This window comes from Passer domesticus, chromosome 10 (genome assembly GCF_036417665.1).
Source record: "Passer domesticus isolate bPasDom1 chromosome 10, bPasDom1.hap1, whole genome shotgun sequence".
In the NCBI taxonomy this organism is placed as follows: domain Eukaryota; kingdom Metazoa; phylum Chordata; class Aves; order Passeriformes; family Passeridae; genus Passer; species Passer domesticus.
This window is the reverse complement of record NC_087483.1, coordinates 13,500,670-13,517,298: the sequence shown is the minus strand read 5'-3', so window position 1 is coordinate 13,517,298 and position 16,629 is coordinate 13,500,670. Positions and strand designations below refer to the sequence as shown.

Below are 16,629 nucleotides of genomic sequence, written 5' to 3'. Positions count from 1 at the left end.
TCTGCATTAGAAAAAAAAATAATAATTTTTTGTTTCATAGAACTATTAAAGTTGGGAAAGACCTCCAAGAGCATCAGGTCCAACCTTGGACCAAATGCCACCATGCCCACTAAACCACATTGTGAAGTGCCACATCTGCTCAGTGTTTGAACATGCCAGGGACGGTGACTCTGCCACGTTCCAGGGGAGCCTGTTCCAATACCTAATCACTTGCAGAGAAGAAATTCTGGCTAATATCCAGCCTGAACCTCCCTGGTGCAGCTTCAGGCTGAGCTTTCCCCTTGCCCTCTCACAAGCACCTGGGAGAAGAGCCCAATTTGTGTGAGTCAAGAGTGGCCACTGTACAGGCAAAGGATTTGGACTTAAGAATCCTACAGACAGAACATTGAGGGCAACAGGAGGACATTGAGAGTCATATTAGCTGTGATATAGCTACAGTTCCACAGGATCATCCCAAATATTTGCTGGAAGTTGTGCTTTTATTCACATTTTGATTCTTTTTCACGTTTGACAAAGGATGGCACAGCAAAATCTGGAGGGGAAGAGAGGCTGTCCTCAGTGCCCGCTCTGCAGGCTGTCCTGGCAGTCAGCAGGGAATTGCCACACTTATCCACGTCCTTATTTAACGCTCCACTCGTTCTTCACACTCCTGTACGCGAGATGCCACGGCTTGCAGACAGGTCTAGCAGCAGGACTGGAGCACTCTGTGAAGGAATACAAACACCAGCTAATTAAAGCTATTGTTAAAACAATTTGTTTCTCGCTGGGACCCAGTGATCTGACAGGGTTTAAACAAGACAGGTTTCATTTCTGAGGGCAGACTGCCATCTTCACTCAGGAACTCCTCACCCCAGTCACTTCAAACTCAAAGTCCAGATCAGCAGCAGAGAAATAGCAATGAAATAAAAACCCAAGGCCCAACTCTGAGCTCTTCTCCAGGAGGGGCTGTTCAGTGGGAAATTCCATGATTTAGCCAAGCAGCAGGAGCTGCTAGAATAAAGAGTGGCACGCCATGAGTTCCTCAGCACACGAATCACAAAGGTCTATTTCCAAGGAACACCTGCCCCCAAGAGGGCACTGTGATATTGTGAATTCCTCCTGTCTCAGGCACTAGGAGATTATAAATACATAATATAATATATAATTAATAAATATAAATAATATGCCCTCACAGTGGGGCAAAGGAATGCCATCCCTCCAGGCCAGCCTGGCCCCACAGCCACTGCCAGCAGGCAAGGGGAGCACCTGGCTTCTTCCTTGGATGGATTCACTTCCCTTTTAGGGAAATCCACAAGCAGGAAAGCAGCAAAAAGCCCGGTTTGCTGGAAAGCAAAGCAGCCAATGTAACACAAGATCTGCCGCTGGTGTGAGCAGGGCTGTACTGGAGATCAATCTCAGGACCCTGAGGTAATGCTGTACTCACTCCCCACCCAAAGCACCCATCCCATGGCAGCTGGGTGTGATAAGCCTCCGTTCCCTCGGCAGTTTCCCTCCCAGGGTCACGGATAGTTCCTTGCTTGATTTCTCGGGCAGTTTCAGCTTCAAATACCACAAAGGCCTGTGCAGTGAGGTGCTGGCTGGAGTATTTTTGGTGTCTGCTCGGCAAACAGGCCCCAGAGCCTTTCAGCTGCCTCCAGCCTTGCTCCCAAAGTGCCTGCCTGTCTCCCTGTCCCTTTGATGTGCGCACACCAACAGTCTGGTCCCACATCACCTCCTTCTGCCACTTTAGAACCTGGCTTTGCTATCTCCAGATCTCAGTCTGAACTCTCTCATGGCTCCTGGCAGCTCTGAAGCTCTCTCCGTGAAGGTTTGCATGTCTAGCTTGTCCCCTCCTTCAGTCCTCCCCGACCGGCTCATCCAGGGCTCACCAGACCTGTAGGAGAAGCCACTTCAGGGCTATGTGGAGCACCTTCTGGAAAGGTTTTACCACATGACTCCACATGAAATCAGCCACTGATAACATCCATACCACTTGAAAGCATTCAAACATCAGCGATCTAAAACTTTGCCATCAATTTTCCAACCATAGGCTGTTGTAGCCTAATTACAGACCAAATTCTGCAGTGCCTAATTGGCCACAAATTACTTACAATAGGTGCCAGACAACTAAATCTCTTTCTAACACATCATGCTCTCCACAGGCAGGTAAGTAAAAATCAGAGTAAGATGGAAATGGTGTTCATTTGGGATAGTTAAACAAAAAATGCTTACCTGTTTTTCTAGATTATATTTGGATTTAACAGACACAACTTGATGTGGTGAGAAAAGCTGGGAGTTAGAAGCTTTCCTCTCAGCCCTCCTTGCCACCCACTTCCAACTCCATTTGCACTAACCCAAGAGGCCGTTGCTGTGGCTTGTGAAAGCTTTGCCTTGCTTAAATCCTCTCCTGAAGCCCTCTCCCTCCTGTTGGGCTGCCAGCCATGAGGGAGAACCAGCCAGCCCTGCCTGGGGACAGACAGCAGGCACACAAACACAGATAAGCAAGTCACCAGCTCTGGGAGGCATTTCATCTTTCAGCTACAAAAGAGGTTTTTTGTGGATCCCGAATCAACGAGAAGAGCAGGGACACGTTCCTGGCTTCCATGTATGTGCAGCATGGAGCCCAGTTCCTACCCCGGCCAAGGGGACCTCAGCAGGCTGCCTGGGCTCTCTCCAGCCTTGAGGACGGGCAGGAAGAGCAGGCTCAGTGCTTCCCTTGGCCCAGCAGGCTGTGGGTGCTGCACAGCCCTGCCCTTCGGAGGCTCTCCCTGGGAAGCACTCAGGAATCAGCCACTTGAAGCTCTGCAGCACGTGCCAGGAGAGGAGCAGCTTCCCAGCTTTCGGAAGGGAGGAGGTGGGAAGGAGCCCTCTGGACAGACACAGGGAGATCAACACCTCCAGCCAGGAAAGGGTGTGGTGAGCTCTGAGGCTGAGTGCCCCTCTGCTCCCCTCTCTCTGCAGCCATGCCTACCCCTCTCAGCAGGCATTCCAGCCCTGGAAAGGAAAGCTTGCTTCCCCGTGCAGCTGCTTTTCCTTTGCTCTGACATGCCAGGCATGGCTTTCCACTTACTGCAGGGATGGAGGCATATGATCTCACTTTGCTTCCTCTTTCCATGAGAATTTTGGTACAAAGCCTCTCAGAAGCAGACCTGCCAGGAGAGTCTTCCTGCTCCTCCAGCAACTCACTTGTCACTGCCTGCTTAGCCCCTTTTGTCTCCCTCTCACTCGAGTTTTTTGCCTTCAGGTTTGAGACTCCTGGCAGGTGTGGCCTGATGATGCCAGCTGCAAAATCCTCTTTGCAGAGCAGCCCATTAGCCCTCCTATTTTTCTTCTCCTTTGGCACCTACTGAGGCACTCACAAGCTGTTCCAAGAGGTGGTAGTATGGCCTGTTGCCATGAATCTGTTCCCTCTGATGGCTTACAAACCCATTTAATGTCCCTCACACAGTTGAAATTCTAATTTTCATGAAAAGATGTTTCTGGCACATGAGTGCTGGCCTCAGGTTTCTCTCCAGTGTCTGAAAAACCTTGGTTAATCAAGTGGATATCCATTAAGTTTGCTGTTTGGTGTTTTTCTTCTCATCCTGCTGAATTTCTGGGAGACTTTGTACTAGTCCCACACCCAGCTTCACTAGTTTATTCTGTTTGAAAAGAGGCTAAGGGCAAGATGTGATGGCCAACAGCTGTGAGGGTCACAGCCACTTCTGAACACCAGAAATGTGAGGTCCCAAAACTCCTTACCTGCCAAAGGGATAGAAACCCCAACCTAGCCTGAGTATCTGAAACAGACACCAGTCCTTGAAATGTGAGAGGGAAGACAGAAGCAGCAAAACCAGCACATTGCCCAGCACAGCTTTCTGACTACCTGTGACTGGTTTTGTCCCATGTCTGCACTGCTGCTGCTGCCAGGGAGGAGTCACAGCACCATGGCCAAATTTAGGGTGCCATTGTGCAGGCACACAACATCAAAGTTCAGTGACAAGGTCTGTTCAACACCAGTGCCTAAAATAGCTGCCCAGACATCTTGATTTTGCAGAAAAGGATCTATGGCAATGACAGCAATTGGATTGGCAGCTTGGATTCAGTATGCTGTTCATGGGATCTGCCCCACTTTTCAGCTGCTCAGATACCACCCACACCAGTGATCAGTTGCCACACTGAAGGGTTCTTGGCAATAAAGGGGCAAATAACATCACTATTGAAATTAGAGTTTTTGCCCAGTGTCATTTTCTTCACTGCCTGTGCCTCTTACAGGTTGGCCTCAGCTTGGCTTATTCCCTCCCATACCTGGAGGTTTTAGCACAGCTCTGTGGGACTACAGAAGAATTATGTGCAGAATTTTCACCAGCCTTCTGCACCTGCAGCACCCAGATAGATGGAAAATAGTGCTGTGAGCAGTGTGCTTCTTTTCAGACCAGCAGTCTCTCTGAAAGTACAACAAACATACTTTTAAAAGTAATAAAATCAAATACAGGATAAACCAGAAAACTTTTGTTTGCCCATTGCTGGCAAGAAGATCTTGGTAACTTCAGCATCTGCTGGGAAGAACTGTGGTTACCCTTTGTGCTATCTATAATGACTTAGTAAAGCAAAAACATTAACATTGTTTTTACTTCTTGTGCAGAAGTTTGCCCATTCCCATATTCACAGAGCGCCAAGAAATAATGTCTGCTCATGGACTTGCCACAAATTGGACACCTAGGAATCCCCTGACAGGTCTTGAACATTGCAGCCCTTGGGCAAAATATTTCTGCTTGTATGGAAATAGAGGTATTTAAAGAAATCTCAGGGGCCCTGTGCAAGTGCAGAGGTCATGCTACACATTGTAACTTACAGCCCCATGGCACAAGGTATAAAAATATGGTATCTTGTGGCTTCTTGGACATCTGCATCCACAGGAGCTGTATTTTGCTACACTTAGGACCCACGTTAAGCTCAACAGTGTCCTCTCTCAAGTGAAATCCCTGCCCCGGAGGCGTCAGTCTGTCATCAGATCAATGGCAGGCATGTGAGACTCTGACAAGCCTGCCCCCAGGGCTCGGGGCAATGGGCTTACAGGGAGAGGGAAATTCCCAAAGCATGCATGATCTACTGCCCCCCGTTAGCTGCCTGGTTTGCTATGTGCATCCCAGCTGGGATCTCAGCAATTGCACTGAGGCAGTGCCCCCTCAATGGCATTCAGCAGGAGAGCAGCCCCCCCAAAAGACACTGATAACTATCTTAGTTATCAGTGAAAAAATATCTGTATGGGTGATGAGAAAGAAAAAAGCCCCTCCTCTGTTAGAAGTCATGGCTGGTGTGCTCTTTTCCAGTCGATCCAAGGTGGTGGAACACGGTGCCTGAGGCCAGAGCCCCCCAGCTGCATTACCTTCCCAGCAAGGCTGGCTTACCTGGTGGTCCTTCAGGAGCTGATCAGGAGGAGGGATGGTCCTCCAGGAGCTGATTAGCCCCTTGCCCGAGGGACCAACTGCATGCCAGGCTGGTGCACAGTGCACAACAGTGCCACCAGAGTCAGAAACATCCCATAACAAAATCCCTGACAGTGAGCTCCAGTAATTTGTACCTCTGCAGACCAGCTCCTCCTGCTCACATGCCACACTTAACAAAAGAGTAATTGCTGCCTGATTTCTGATTGCTCTCATTAACCAGAGCAATGGAAAAAGTGAGTTCTACAAACACAGCTTTGATGCTAAAAATGCTCTAGAAAGCTCAGAAGCTCAGCAATTTTTAATATATGTTGGTAGTGAGTACACTACTAAAGTATATCAGTGTGACCTAAATATTTATATGACAGGTAGCAGTACTTGAGGTGCAGGGATTGAAAGCAAAAGAGATTTTTGGGTGCATTTTTATACTAATAAAGGTTGAACCCGCAGCCAACCAAGCAAAAAAATCTGTTTCTCTGCGGTCTAAGGGCAGCACAGAAAGCTGAGCTCAGCTGTCATTCCTCCTCCTCTGCCTGGCAGTGCCCTGCCAAACCAAACCCCCTCATCCCAGGCTCTTGCTGCCTGCCTTTGGGGCTGTTTGCAGCAGTCCAGGCCACGCTGCTGGCTGAGGGCAGGAGCTCAGGGATGCACAGCAGTGATGCCTGCAGCCACAGCAGCTTGCAGAGCTGCAGCCTGGAGCATACAGGAGGGGGAGTGTTTGCTTCGATAGCTGCTTCCTCCCTGGGAAACCAGGGCTGGCTTCCCTAGCTCCTTCAAGCCTTCCCCCCCCAGGATGCTCCAGCAGAATCTGACTGCACAAGGCTTTTTCTGGGCTCCCAGGAGGGCTTACTGAGACTGAAACTGCTCACTTCAGCCAAGTGTGCAGAAAACTTTCCCAAAGTGACCTGCTCCCTTGAGCAGATGAAGAATTACCAGCAGCACAGGACTCCTCTACATTGCTCCTTACCATTGCAGCCTGATTTGTAGCTGCAACTTTGGTTTTTCCACATCAGTGTGGACACTCCCTCTTCTGGTTTTGCTATTGTTGGGCCTTCAAAGGGGCTTCCCATAAGTGAGGATTTACCTGTGGGTTTTAGGAAGGTGCCTGTGATGTCACTGCCCACTCCTATTTTAAAATCCATTCTGAGCCTCAGCCAAGCCCCTGTAGATGTCTGCACATGTCCTTCTATTCCCGGGAGCAGCAGTGGTGTTTTCCAGAGGTCCTTTGGTAGTAAGTGGGGAAGGGAAGCCTGGTCTAAGCACTTCCCCCTCATAAAAATGCCCACGTTGGTTCAGTTATGTTTAGCCATCTCAAAGTTCCCAGCTCCTCTGAAAAGTCCAGCTCAGACCTCTGCTGAAGTCACTGTGGTTATGACTCAAGGGCTAAACTTGTCAGGAAATCGTGCGTATCCAGCAAAATGGGTTTCTGCATCTGCCTGCTGATTGCTAGGTGGGATTTTTTTGTGTTTAGTAACAGCAGTTTCTGAACAGGGACTTCTGAGATGGCTTCTTGCTGATCCACTTCAGAAATAAGAAATATGGGGGCATTTGTTTGAAGGCCCAAACATGCCTGCTGGTACAGCCTGACGGTATTCCTGGTGGTACATGCCTGGCAACCACATTTCCATGGCATGTTGAATTCTCATACTTCCAACTGGCCTGTAGAAATAACATCTGAAATGGGAAAGTGGTTTGGTGTGGACCCACAGCCTCTAAGCAGATAAAACACCACATGGTGACTGCTTTACTTGCTCTTAGTTCAGAGCACAGCTCCCCTGCAGCACATACAGACCCATGTTTGCAGCTTTGAGCCACTTTAATTTCCCCCAAGTGACTTCAGAATAATGGCAAGATGGACTCACAAGAGAGATTTTCTTTCATCTTCAGCTGATCACCATTCCTCTTTATAACTGACCTGCAAAATGAAACATATATTCAAAAACTAAAAATAGCATTTGGGTTGGTGTTTTGGAAGATGGGGTTTTGTGGTCGTAGGCTTCTTTGTTCAGCTGGAAAGCAAATATGGGCTCCACAGGGAGGACAGGATACTCAAGCAGCTTGAAAAACACAGCACAAACCAGAAACAACTGTTTGTGAAAGCCGAGGATGCAACACCTGGAAGAAGGAGCTGACACTGGCCTGAGAGACAGTGTGATGGGAGGGATGCCTTGCTCTGGAGTGGCTGTTCTGGCCCAGCCCAGCTGCCCCCTCTTCTCAATTTGACTGCCACATTATAGCAACTAAAATGGACTAAAACCTTTTAAAATGCAAGTTACAGAAGGTCTGAGAAGGATCTCAAGTCTCACATCTCTGTAAGTCTCTAAAACATCATTTTGATAAAAACAGATAAAGAGCAATTCCAAGCTCAAGAAAGGAAAAAGCTGATTTTTTTTTTTCTGAAAGATGCATTTAAAGTTCCCTGTCCACCCCACAAAAGGTCAGAAAGCCTCCCTAGTAATGTAATAGCATTGTGCACCATCACCAAAGAAGTCAAAATTTATAGGCAGCCAAGGTGGTTCACAGTTAGCACCAGTAGAAGTCACTCCTTTGTACCACTCTGTGTAGTTTGGATATTAATAGAATCCATACCGTGCACAAAACTGGTGTAGGCCCCCAGATGGGTCCCTGACCCCAGAAAGCTGACATTTGAACTTCCATCCTCACAGCCCTGTGCTGAGAACTCAGATGAAGAGGCTGAAAGGGTGAAAGCTCTAAAGCATCCAGCCCCAGCAGAGTTGTCCCCTGTGTCCCTGTGCAGGCATGCCAGGGGCACCCCTGGGCAGAGGGGACCCCCGGACTCCCACGTCACCTCCCAGAGGACTTGTCACACACAACATTCCGCCCGTCACAATGCCCGGGTGGGGCGTGGAAGCGAGGGCTGTTTGCCGTGCCCGCTGTTGTGCAGGCGAGCAGCTGCCATGCAGCAGACATTACAGCCTCCCGATGCCGGGGAAAAAGAGCAGGTCCAAGAAAGCCCGCCGGCACCGCAGGCCATGCCAAAGTCTGACGGGGGAGAGAGGATCCTCAACGAGCTGGGCTACAGGCTGGGGCAGACGATAGGGGAGGGCAGCTTCTCCAAGGTGAAAGCGGCCACCTCCAGCAAACACAAGGGGCCCCTGGCCGTCAAGGTGGTGGACCGGCAGCGAGCGTCCCGAGCCGTCGTCTTCAAGTTCCTGCCCCGGGAGCTCTCCATCGTGCGTCGGATCCAGCACCCCAACATCGTGCGCGTCTTCGACCTCATCGAGGTCTGCAACAGGAAGCTCTACATCGTGATGGAGGCCATGGACACCACCCTGCTGCAGATGCTGGACAATCTGGGAAAGCTGCCCTGCGCCCCCAACGCCCGGGACATCTTCGTGCAGGTGGTGAGGGCCGTGCGCTACCTGCACGACCGCAACCTGGTGCACCGGGACCTCAAGTGCGAGAACGTGCTGCTCTCCGCCGACGGCCGCCGCGCCAAGATCAGCGACTTCGGCTTCAGCAAGGAGCTCAAAGGGTACCCGGACCTCAGCACCACCTTCTGCGGGACGGCGGCCTTCGCCTCCCCCGAGGTGCTCATGGGCATCCCCTACGACGCCAAGAAGTACGACATATGGAGCTTGGGGGTGATGCTCTACATGATGGTGGTCGGCAACGTTCCCTTTGATGACACCAACGTCCAGAGCATGCCCCAGCTGCAGAAGAAGGGGGTGATGTACCCAGAGGGGCTGCCCCCGCTGCCGGAGCCCTGCCAAGCCCTCATCACCCAGCTGCTGCAGTACACCCCCTCGTCCCGGCCCGGCGCGGGGCAGATAGCCAAGAACCGCTGGCTGAACGGGGACATCTGAAGGAGACAGCCCTTCCTGAAGATTCTGGAAGAGCACTTCGGTGCAATAAATACTGCCACGAAAGAGCATTTCCATGGTTTGTCGATTATTTTGAGGCCCAGGGGTGCCTGTGTGTGGAGCTGATGGAGTGGCAGGCACCAGCAAGGCCGTGTGCTCTCCGGAGGTGGTCAGATCCCAAAACAGCAGTGGCAGCCCACTGCAGGCTGGGTTTTGAGACACAACAGCCATGCAGAGCTGCCAGGGCAGGGTGGTGAGGTGCTGCAGCACAGCCCATCATGGTGCCCGCTCCCCAGAACACCAAAACTCTGGAACAGGCACCCCAATCTGCTCCTCAGTGAACAGGGACTGTGGGAGGAGAGCTGCTCTCACAGGGGCCTTGGCTTCTTCTCAGCCTTGTTCACCACCAAACTCTATTTAAGCAGGTAGGAGGGGAGAATCAGTAGTCCTACAAATCACTGCTGCAGAGGAAATGCTGCATTTTTTGTCTGCCACTATTTCAAGCCCACAGTGACACTCGCAGCCTAAAGTCACACTAGGATTTGTGCAGGCAGCTGGACAGCATTACTCAGCCAAATGTTTTGATGTGGCTTTGAGATCCACACCTTAACATGGAACATCCTTCAGATATTTATTCCTTGCAATATTTGAAAAGTCTGCCAAAAGATACTTGGTGAGAAATGCCACTGGCCATGGAGAACTTGTAAGGAAAAAAGTGATAAAAGTATAAAAGTATATTTTTTAACTCCTGCTGCCCAGCTTCAATGCTAAAAATTACCAATTACTCTTAGTGCAACCCCCAAAATCTTCTATGGATCCTTATGGGCAAGTCCCATTTTAAAGGGTTAATTAAAGGTAGGAGCTGGCATCTGAACTGTGCTTTCATGAGACATTGCACTCTAAACAATCTCCAGCTTCCAGTGGACTGAAGTCTAAGAGGAAATGTCCAGTTGAGTGGTTTGATGGTGATGGTGCCCTGTGATCTGACCCAGCAGAGCCCTGGCAGCACGGCCTGGGGCCAGGCCATGTCTGGCACCACAAACCAGTGCACGTGGCTCTGCTGGAGGAGCTGGAAACACCTTTCCCAAGGCAAACATTTTGGGTCTATTAAAAGCAGCAGTTTAAGTAGAACAAGATGTGGCAGCAGAGCCAGCCCAAGGCTTTTCAGCATGCAGGCTACAGGGAATTTTTCCACCCCCAGAATGAAGATTTATTTTGTTCTTCTCACAGGTGCAAAATAGAACTAGCAGCAGCCAAGTCTAAAGTAGACAGAGTGATGGGATACAAAGGGTGTCTTGTGGCCATCCTGGGCTGTGGAAACAGGCTTGGGAAGGATCAGGAAGGGGATAGAAAAGAAGGAGAGGTGTCAAAAGGACATGGGAAGCAAGGAGGTGGACTTCAGAGTAATGAAATTTTCAGCAAGGCTCAATTCTTCTTTTTCTACTCTCCTTCCAGCCACCCTGTCTCATCCCAATCCATGCCCCAGGACCTCCAAGTACCTGTTCACCTCCATCTACTGCCTCCCTCCAGCCTTGCTTGCCTCCAGGTACCTCCCCACAACCTGGGAAGCACAAACCTGGCACTGCTTTTCTTCTTTTGCTCCATCCCAATTTTCTTTCCTTGAAGACAGAGCTAACACAGTGGGAGTCATTCTCCAACCCAGACCCTATTAATCTCCCCTCAGCACCACATTCTCCTAAACGGCTGCATCTGTTGAGGACACTGATGACTGATGTTTTGTGAGGCTGTCCCCCCTTGGGTGGCTTGGCAAAGCAACTGGGGTTCAAGTGGGGAGGGCTCTGAAGGAGCCACAGGAGGCTCGTCAGGCTGCCCCAGCCCTCGCCCTCTGCAGACAGATGGTGATCTCCCAGGGCCAGCACTAACGACCTCAGAGCAGTCCCCAGGCTGCAAAAATAGCCCATTACACGACTAATTATGCAAATTAAAAATAAAAATCACAATTAAACACCCCGAGCCGATTCTTATCTAATTTGCACCAGTGGGATATCAGTTTTGAAGGCGGGCAGGAGCAGAGGCTTTGAGCAGCATGAGGCAGAGGCTCACGGCTCTGCCAGCACCCCTCCCCTCCAGAGGCCTCTGCATGTGCTCAGCCTGGTGCTTCCCTGAGCTTATTTCCTCCTCAGGAGGGTAGAAATTTTTAACCTTTAACTTTTTTAACCTTCTGGGAGGTGCACAGTTGGTGGAAGTGTCCCTTCCCTGACTATGGCAGCTGAGGCCCACTGTCCTGGCCACGGAGCACAGTGCCCTGTGTTTATGGGACAGCCCTTGGACTCAGAACAAGCATGTTCTGAGCACACTGGCTTACCAATATCCTGATCAGCCCCACCAGACTCGTCCTGCAGTGTGACTCTGTCCTGCCCAGGCTGTGTGGATCGTGCTGGTGCAGTGCAACCTGGAAATGAAAGGTCCTGTGTCATACCAGCACCGAATAAATAACTTCTCGTGGGGAACCTGACCACCAAGCAATCCACACAAACAACTGTGTGCTGTTTAATCCTTCTCCAAGGTTAAGGAGGTAAATGTTCAGGGCCTGTATGAGGCAGCTGTGTGCTGTGCCAGCACTGGCCCCTTGCATGGTGTGAGCATTTCCCCATCCACAGCCCTCCTGCTGGCTGTCATGGAGCCCTGGGTCACTGACAGGCTCACTGGAAGATCTTTCAGATTTTTAGACATGTGTCTTGAAATCAGAGGGACTCTTAAAAGGACATTCAGCAGAATAGAGTGTTTAGTGTTTTCTTGAGATCATCTTGAAGCAATTTTACCCCATTTAATCTTAAAAGAGCATTATAAATTTCAAAGACATGTTCCAGACCTTTAGTATAACTCTTCTCCCCCTGTTCTTTTGTCCATATTCTGCATCACTTTGCCTGAAATACAGCTTTTATTTTGGGCAAGTGAAAGGAAGGGAGGTAATTCACTGCATGCTGACATTAAAGCTCTCTTTTCAACAACGCAAAATTTGCTTTCAAGATTTTAGGCCACGGCTGATGTGTCTGATAAGCTTCAGGACTCAGCTGCTTGAAAGTCTACCCATTACCCAACTCTGGAGATAAGTACATTCATGAATTGTGGGAAAACACTGCCGGGTAATCAAACACCTCAGGCATTGCTGCCCCAGCTCAGGGCTGGCTCTCCCAGGGCTCTCCATGTGTGCCTGCAGCCAAGCCTGGCTCCGTGACCTGCTCCAGTCACCCAGCCCAGGCAGCCGTGGCAGCTCAGCCAGGAGCTCTACCTGCATGACCCGGCCTCCCTGCAGAGGCAAAGCTCCCAAGAGGGAATTGAGCCAGCCCAGCCCTGCCTGAATGCATTAACCTTTCCATGATTGCAGCCTGCAGTGCCAGCAGCCTTTTCTCCAGCCTGGAATCCTCCTGGCTCTGTTCTGGAGCCCGCTGCACCCAGTTATGGGTCTCCATGACTTTGTGTCAGCCCTTCTTCAGCTGAAAATCTCCTCATCCTCTCCTTTCATCATCTCTGCAGGTCTCTACACTTAGTTGTCTGCCAGAAGAGATATGGAGGGAGAATTTCCTGTCCTGAGCCTTTTGGTTATATTAAGCGCAATAAAAAAATGCTAACAAGAGGTTCCCACCACAGAACAGGATCCAGGGGGTCTTTGCACACATAACTTTCCTTGCAAACAAGAAGCTTTCCATGAATAATAATTTCATTTCACAGCACCTAGCACACATTCATCCTTGCTCTTGCACCAAGTGGTAGATATTATTCTCCCTGTGTTACAGTGCACAGGCTAAGGGGCTCACCTCAGGCCAAAGGGATTTCATTTCACATTACAGTTCAAAACTTTCCTCTGGCCAGATCATGACTCTGTCTTCAAGCAATAATAAAATCAACAATATTTGATGGTCTGGAAAGACATATGATTTTCCTCTCCAAAACTGCTTCCAGATCAACTTCATTTTATATTGTAAATGAATGAAAGGAAATACACTACAAACACAGATGGGTGGAGCTTCTTTCCCATGTCCTGAATAAGGGATCCAAATTTCCTAACTGCACTTAACAGCCCTTCTGAAGGGCCAAGGAGGCACTCACACCACAGGATACAACACAGGCACAGTGGCCCCCAGCTGGGGCATCTCAGTCCCTGGAGGTTTCCAAGGGCCTGGAACAGGGCAGAGTCCCTGGTCTGGTCTCAGAGTTGAGAGTGCTGCCTTGAGCAGCACGTTGGGCTGGAGATTTCCAGCCTGCCCTCCTGCAGGAATTACCCTGTGATCCCACAAACACACAGTTTTTGGTGCTACAAGGTGACAGCTATTCTTTGTTTCAGAGAGACACAGACTTCTCTGTGAGTTTGACTGCAAGGGTGATAAATAACTGTATTTTCTAGACCCATTAAAAAGTGGGACACCAAGCAGTGCCTCCATCTGCTAATTACATTTTGGAGATTACTCCTCCTCTTACAGGAGGCAGCATGACACAGGGACCTGAGCGTGGCTGTTAGGTGTTTCTCTTTGAAGGTAAAGAGGTGGGGTGTCTGTGCTCCTTCATTCCTTCTCACGTTATTATCAGCCACAGCAGCAACCAGCAGATTCCCTGAAAGACATTTGTGGAGTTATTTTTTCCTCTCAGCTGGCAGATGTTCATTATATTCAGGTAGCACTTAAATGTCACAGGAGCCCTTTTGGGACAGATACTGTGTACAGCTGTCATATTTTTATTGATCATGTCTTCCTCAGAAGATCTCACTTCATAAATGAGAGGCACCTTGGTCACAGGAGGGAACCTTCTCTTGGTCTGTGCCATCTGTAGGTGTCCTCACAAGGAGCAGAGTGAGACACCACAGGAATGTTTGCCTCATGCATTACCCAGAATCAGAGGAGCATTTCTGAGCAGCACAGCTCAGTGTGATTTACAACACAAGTGATTCTTGAGGGGAAAACGGAAAAAAAATAAAAGGAAGCTAATTAAATGCCCCTTAGCAGACCCATTTAACACCAACAATGTGACAAGGTCAGTGGCCACATGTCAGCAGAGTCACCAGGCCAGCGACGGGGTCACAGACCACCTTGCACCCTCACAGGAATATATTTACAGAGAAGATGGATCTCACCAAACGCTGAGAGCTCTCAAGTCCCACTACACTATTTTAAAGTAAATAGTAGCTGTGGGAGCTGAGCCCCTCCAGGCAAGCCCTTCAGTAATCTCTGACCATTCCTCCTCCATGTGGTCACTTTGCTTATTCTCCACATGCTGCAGCCACCCACTGGAATTGTAACTGGCAGCATCATTTTGTCAGAATACTCTGCACAGCGCTGTGCTGTCATTACATTCTCCGGAGAAACACAGCATTCCATTAAAACCTTCATTAAAAATACATATGGAGCCTTCACTGCAGCTGGCTTGGCTTTGGTGCTACCTCAGACCTCGGCATGCCAGCCTGAAGCTGGTGAGATGCTGGAGTTCCTCCACAAGTACGTGGCAGGATTTGGTGGGTGGGGGCAAGCTCGGGTTTGCCAAGAGGAGAGGCAGGATCTGTGCAGCACATGGGCTGCTACCTCCTCCTGCTGAGCAGCAACCAGCCAGGGGACACCAGCAGACCAGACAACATTCTCATTAATTACAGGCAAAAAACCCCAAAATACACATTATTGTCTCAAAAATAATGATAATCCTTGGCTTCTTGTTTGCATGTTCATTAGCATGTTAATAGGATACCTATTATGGAAGAACTAAACCATGCAGTCATGCACATATGCACCTAGTCATTTATTACAAAAACAGCTTCCCTTCCATTCCACATATTTCTCCCTGTCCAGAAAATGGTTCAGGCTGCACCATCTGGGGCAAGCTGTAATTGATGAATACATCCTGAGGAAAGCAATTTTGCCTTCTGTGCATTACACAGCCAATTATCTTTTCCAATATCGAGAGCTCAATTTACTTACTATTGGTGGAGCCAGGGAATTGCTGGAAGAAGGACCCACGGGAGGGTTGCACCTACTAGCAAGCTTCACATAAAAACACTCCAGCTTCAAATAAACACACACGTTCATATAAACGGGGAGAATTGTCAAAATTGAGTCCCAACAAACAACAGATCCACAAACCACTGTGTCCATGTGGAAGAAAACTACTGCTGGTGAAGAAAGCACCCGGGGTGGCCCAGACTCAGGCAGGCACAGAGCTCCTAAGCCCAGGAAGGGAGGATGGGGAATGATGGGCAGCCTGTGGGACAGCAGTGGGGCACAGGGGGATGCAGGGCTCAGCCAGCCTGGGTGAGCAGCACAGTCACTTAGGTACTTCTTGAGCTGATCACACAATAATTTCTGACTCAGCAGCACAGTTAACCATGAAGATGTGAGTGCAAGACATTACTCAGGGCAGATTATCCAGGAGAAAACTACAGTGGAGACTGCAGCCTTTTCTGCAGCCATCATCTTCTGCATTTCATCTTCGTGGCAGAAAAAGCACAGCCAGTCTTCTGTCTTTTGTTAGACTATTTCAGGCAGTGCCTGGTAGGAGACAGTCATGGAGAGAACTGTGCTGGTGGTTTTGGGACAGAGCTCCAGCCTGTCAGCAGATTAAATCTTTTGCAAATGCTATTCTCAACACATCATGCAGGATCTAAACTTGAGACCAACAGCTCAGCACAAACTTAATTTCATTGCGAAACTGGAGCCTTTCATATTTTGGCTATAACACTCCTAAAACATTTGTGTTTTTCATTGCACCCTGCTCCATTTCTTTGGTTTTACTCTACCCCCAAATTTTCTGCACGCCTCAGATTTTTATGTGGGGGAGGAGTAGTTGCACTGCAGATGCTTCACTTACAAAGCTCCACAGCCCCACTGCAGTCAGGGAGGACACAAAAATGGGCATCTGGTGACCTGCCTGGCAGCAGGGGACCAGCAGAGGTCTGGGTAAGCAGGTTGGTGGGTGAGTGGAATATTCCACTGAACAAAAAGCATCAGAGAAGAGTTTGGCACGTAGGGTCAGGACTTTACCCGAGTGCATGTGTTAAAATGCTGATGACCTCAGTTATGAGCTCTGCTGGAAGTCCAAACATTGCCAGTCTCCAGAATGAATGGTCAGATAAAGCAAATTACTATGTTGAGCTATGGTCAAAATCATCACCCACAAAAAGATCATCACAAGGCATCACTTAGATGAGCCCATATTTGCAAGACCTTCTCCTAAATCTATTGGCATGAAATTTTCAACTATAAGTCCCTGCAGATCTGCAATTCATGCCAGAATAGGGACAGGATCTATAGCTAATTCAGTATCGGAGAAATCAGCACACAGAAGGGTAGTTTTAGTAATGGTGACATTTTTCTAGTAGTAGACAGACTCGAGCCACTTGTATGCATTTAGCATCTATCAAATGATAAGGACTGTTGGTGGCTAGCAAAGCACACACA

General features: G+C 49.2%; 1 protein-coding gene and 1 long non-coding RNA gene across 5 annotated transcripts; one reads left to right on the top strand and one right to left on the bottom strand.

Moving 5' to 3' along the window:
- Positions 1-322: 322 nt before the first annotated feature.
- On the bottom strand, positions 323-8,225 carry LOC135308648 (uncharacterized). Of its 4 annotated transcripts, none has more exons than XR_010369026.1 (5): positions 7,995-8,225; positions 7,268-7,320; positions 4,267-4,405; positions 1,712-1,873; positions 323-704 (listed from the first exon to the last, which is right to left on the bottom strand). It is a non-coding gene; the product is annotated as an uncharacterized LOC135308648 (long non-coding RNA). The 4 variants fall into 4 exon arrangements; XR_010369027.1 differs by having other exon boundaries at positions 325-704; positions 1,733-1,873; XR_010369025.1 differs by lacking the exon at positions 1,712-1,873 and having other exon boundaries at positions 338-704; positions 7,995-8,222.
- A 30-nt stretch (positions 8,226-8,255) lies between these two features.
- On the top strand, positions 8,256-9,300 carry TSSK6 (testis specific serine kinase 6). The gene has a single exon (XM_064433879.1). The coding sequence runs from the start codon at positions 8,324-8,326 to the stop codon at positions 9,230-9,232; it is 909 nt and encodes a 302-aa protein (XP_064289949.1). The 5' UTR covers positions 8,256-8,323; the 3' UTR covers positions 9,233-9,300.
- The last annotated feature ends 7,329 nt before the right edge of the window (positions 9,301-16,629 follow it).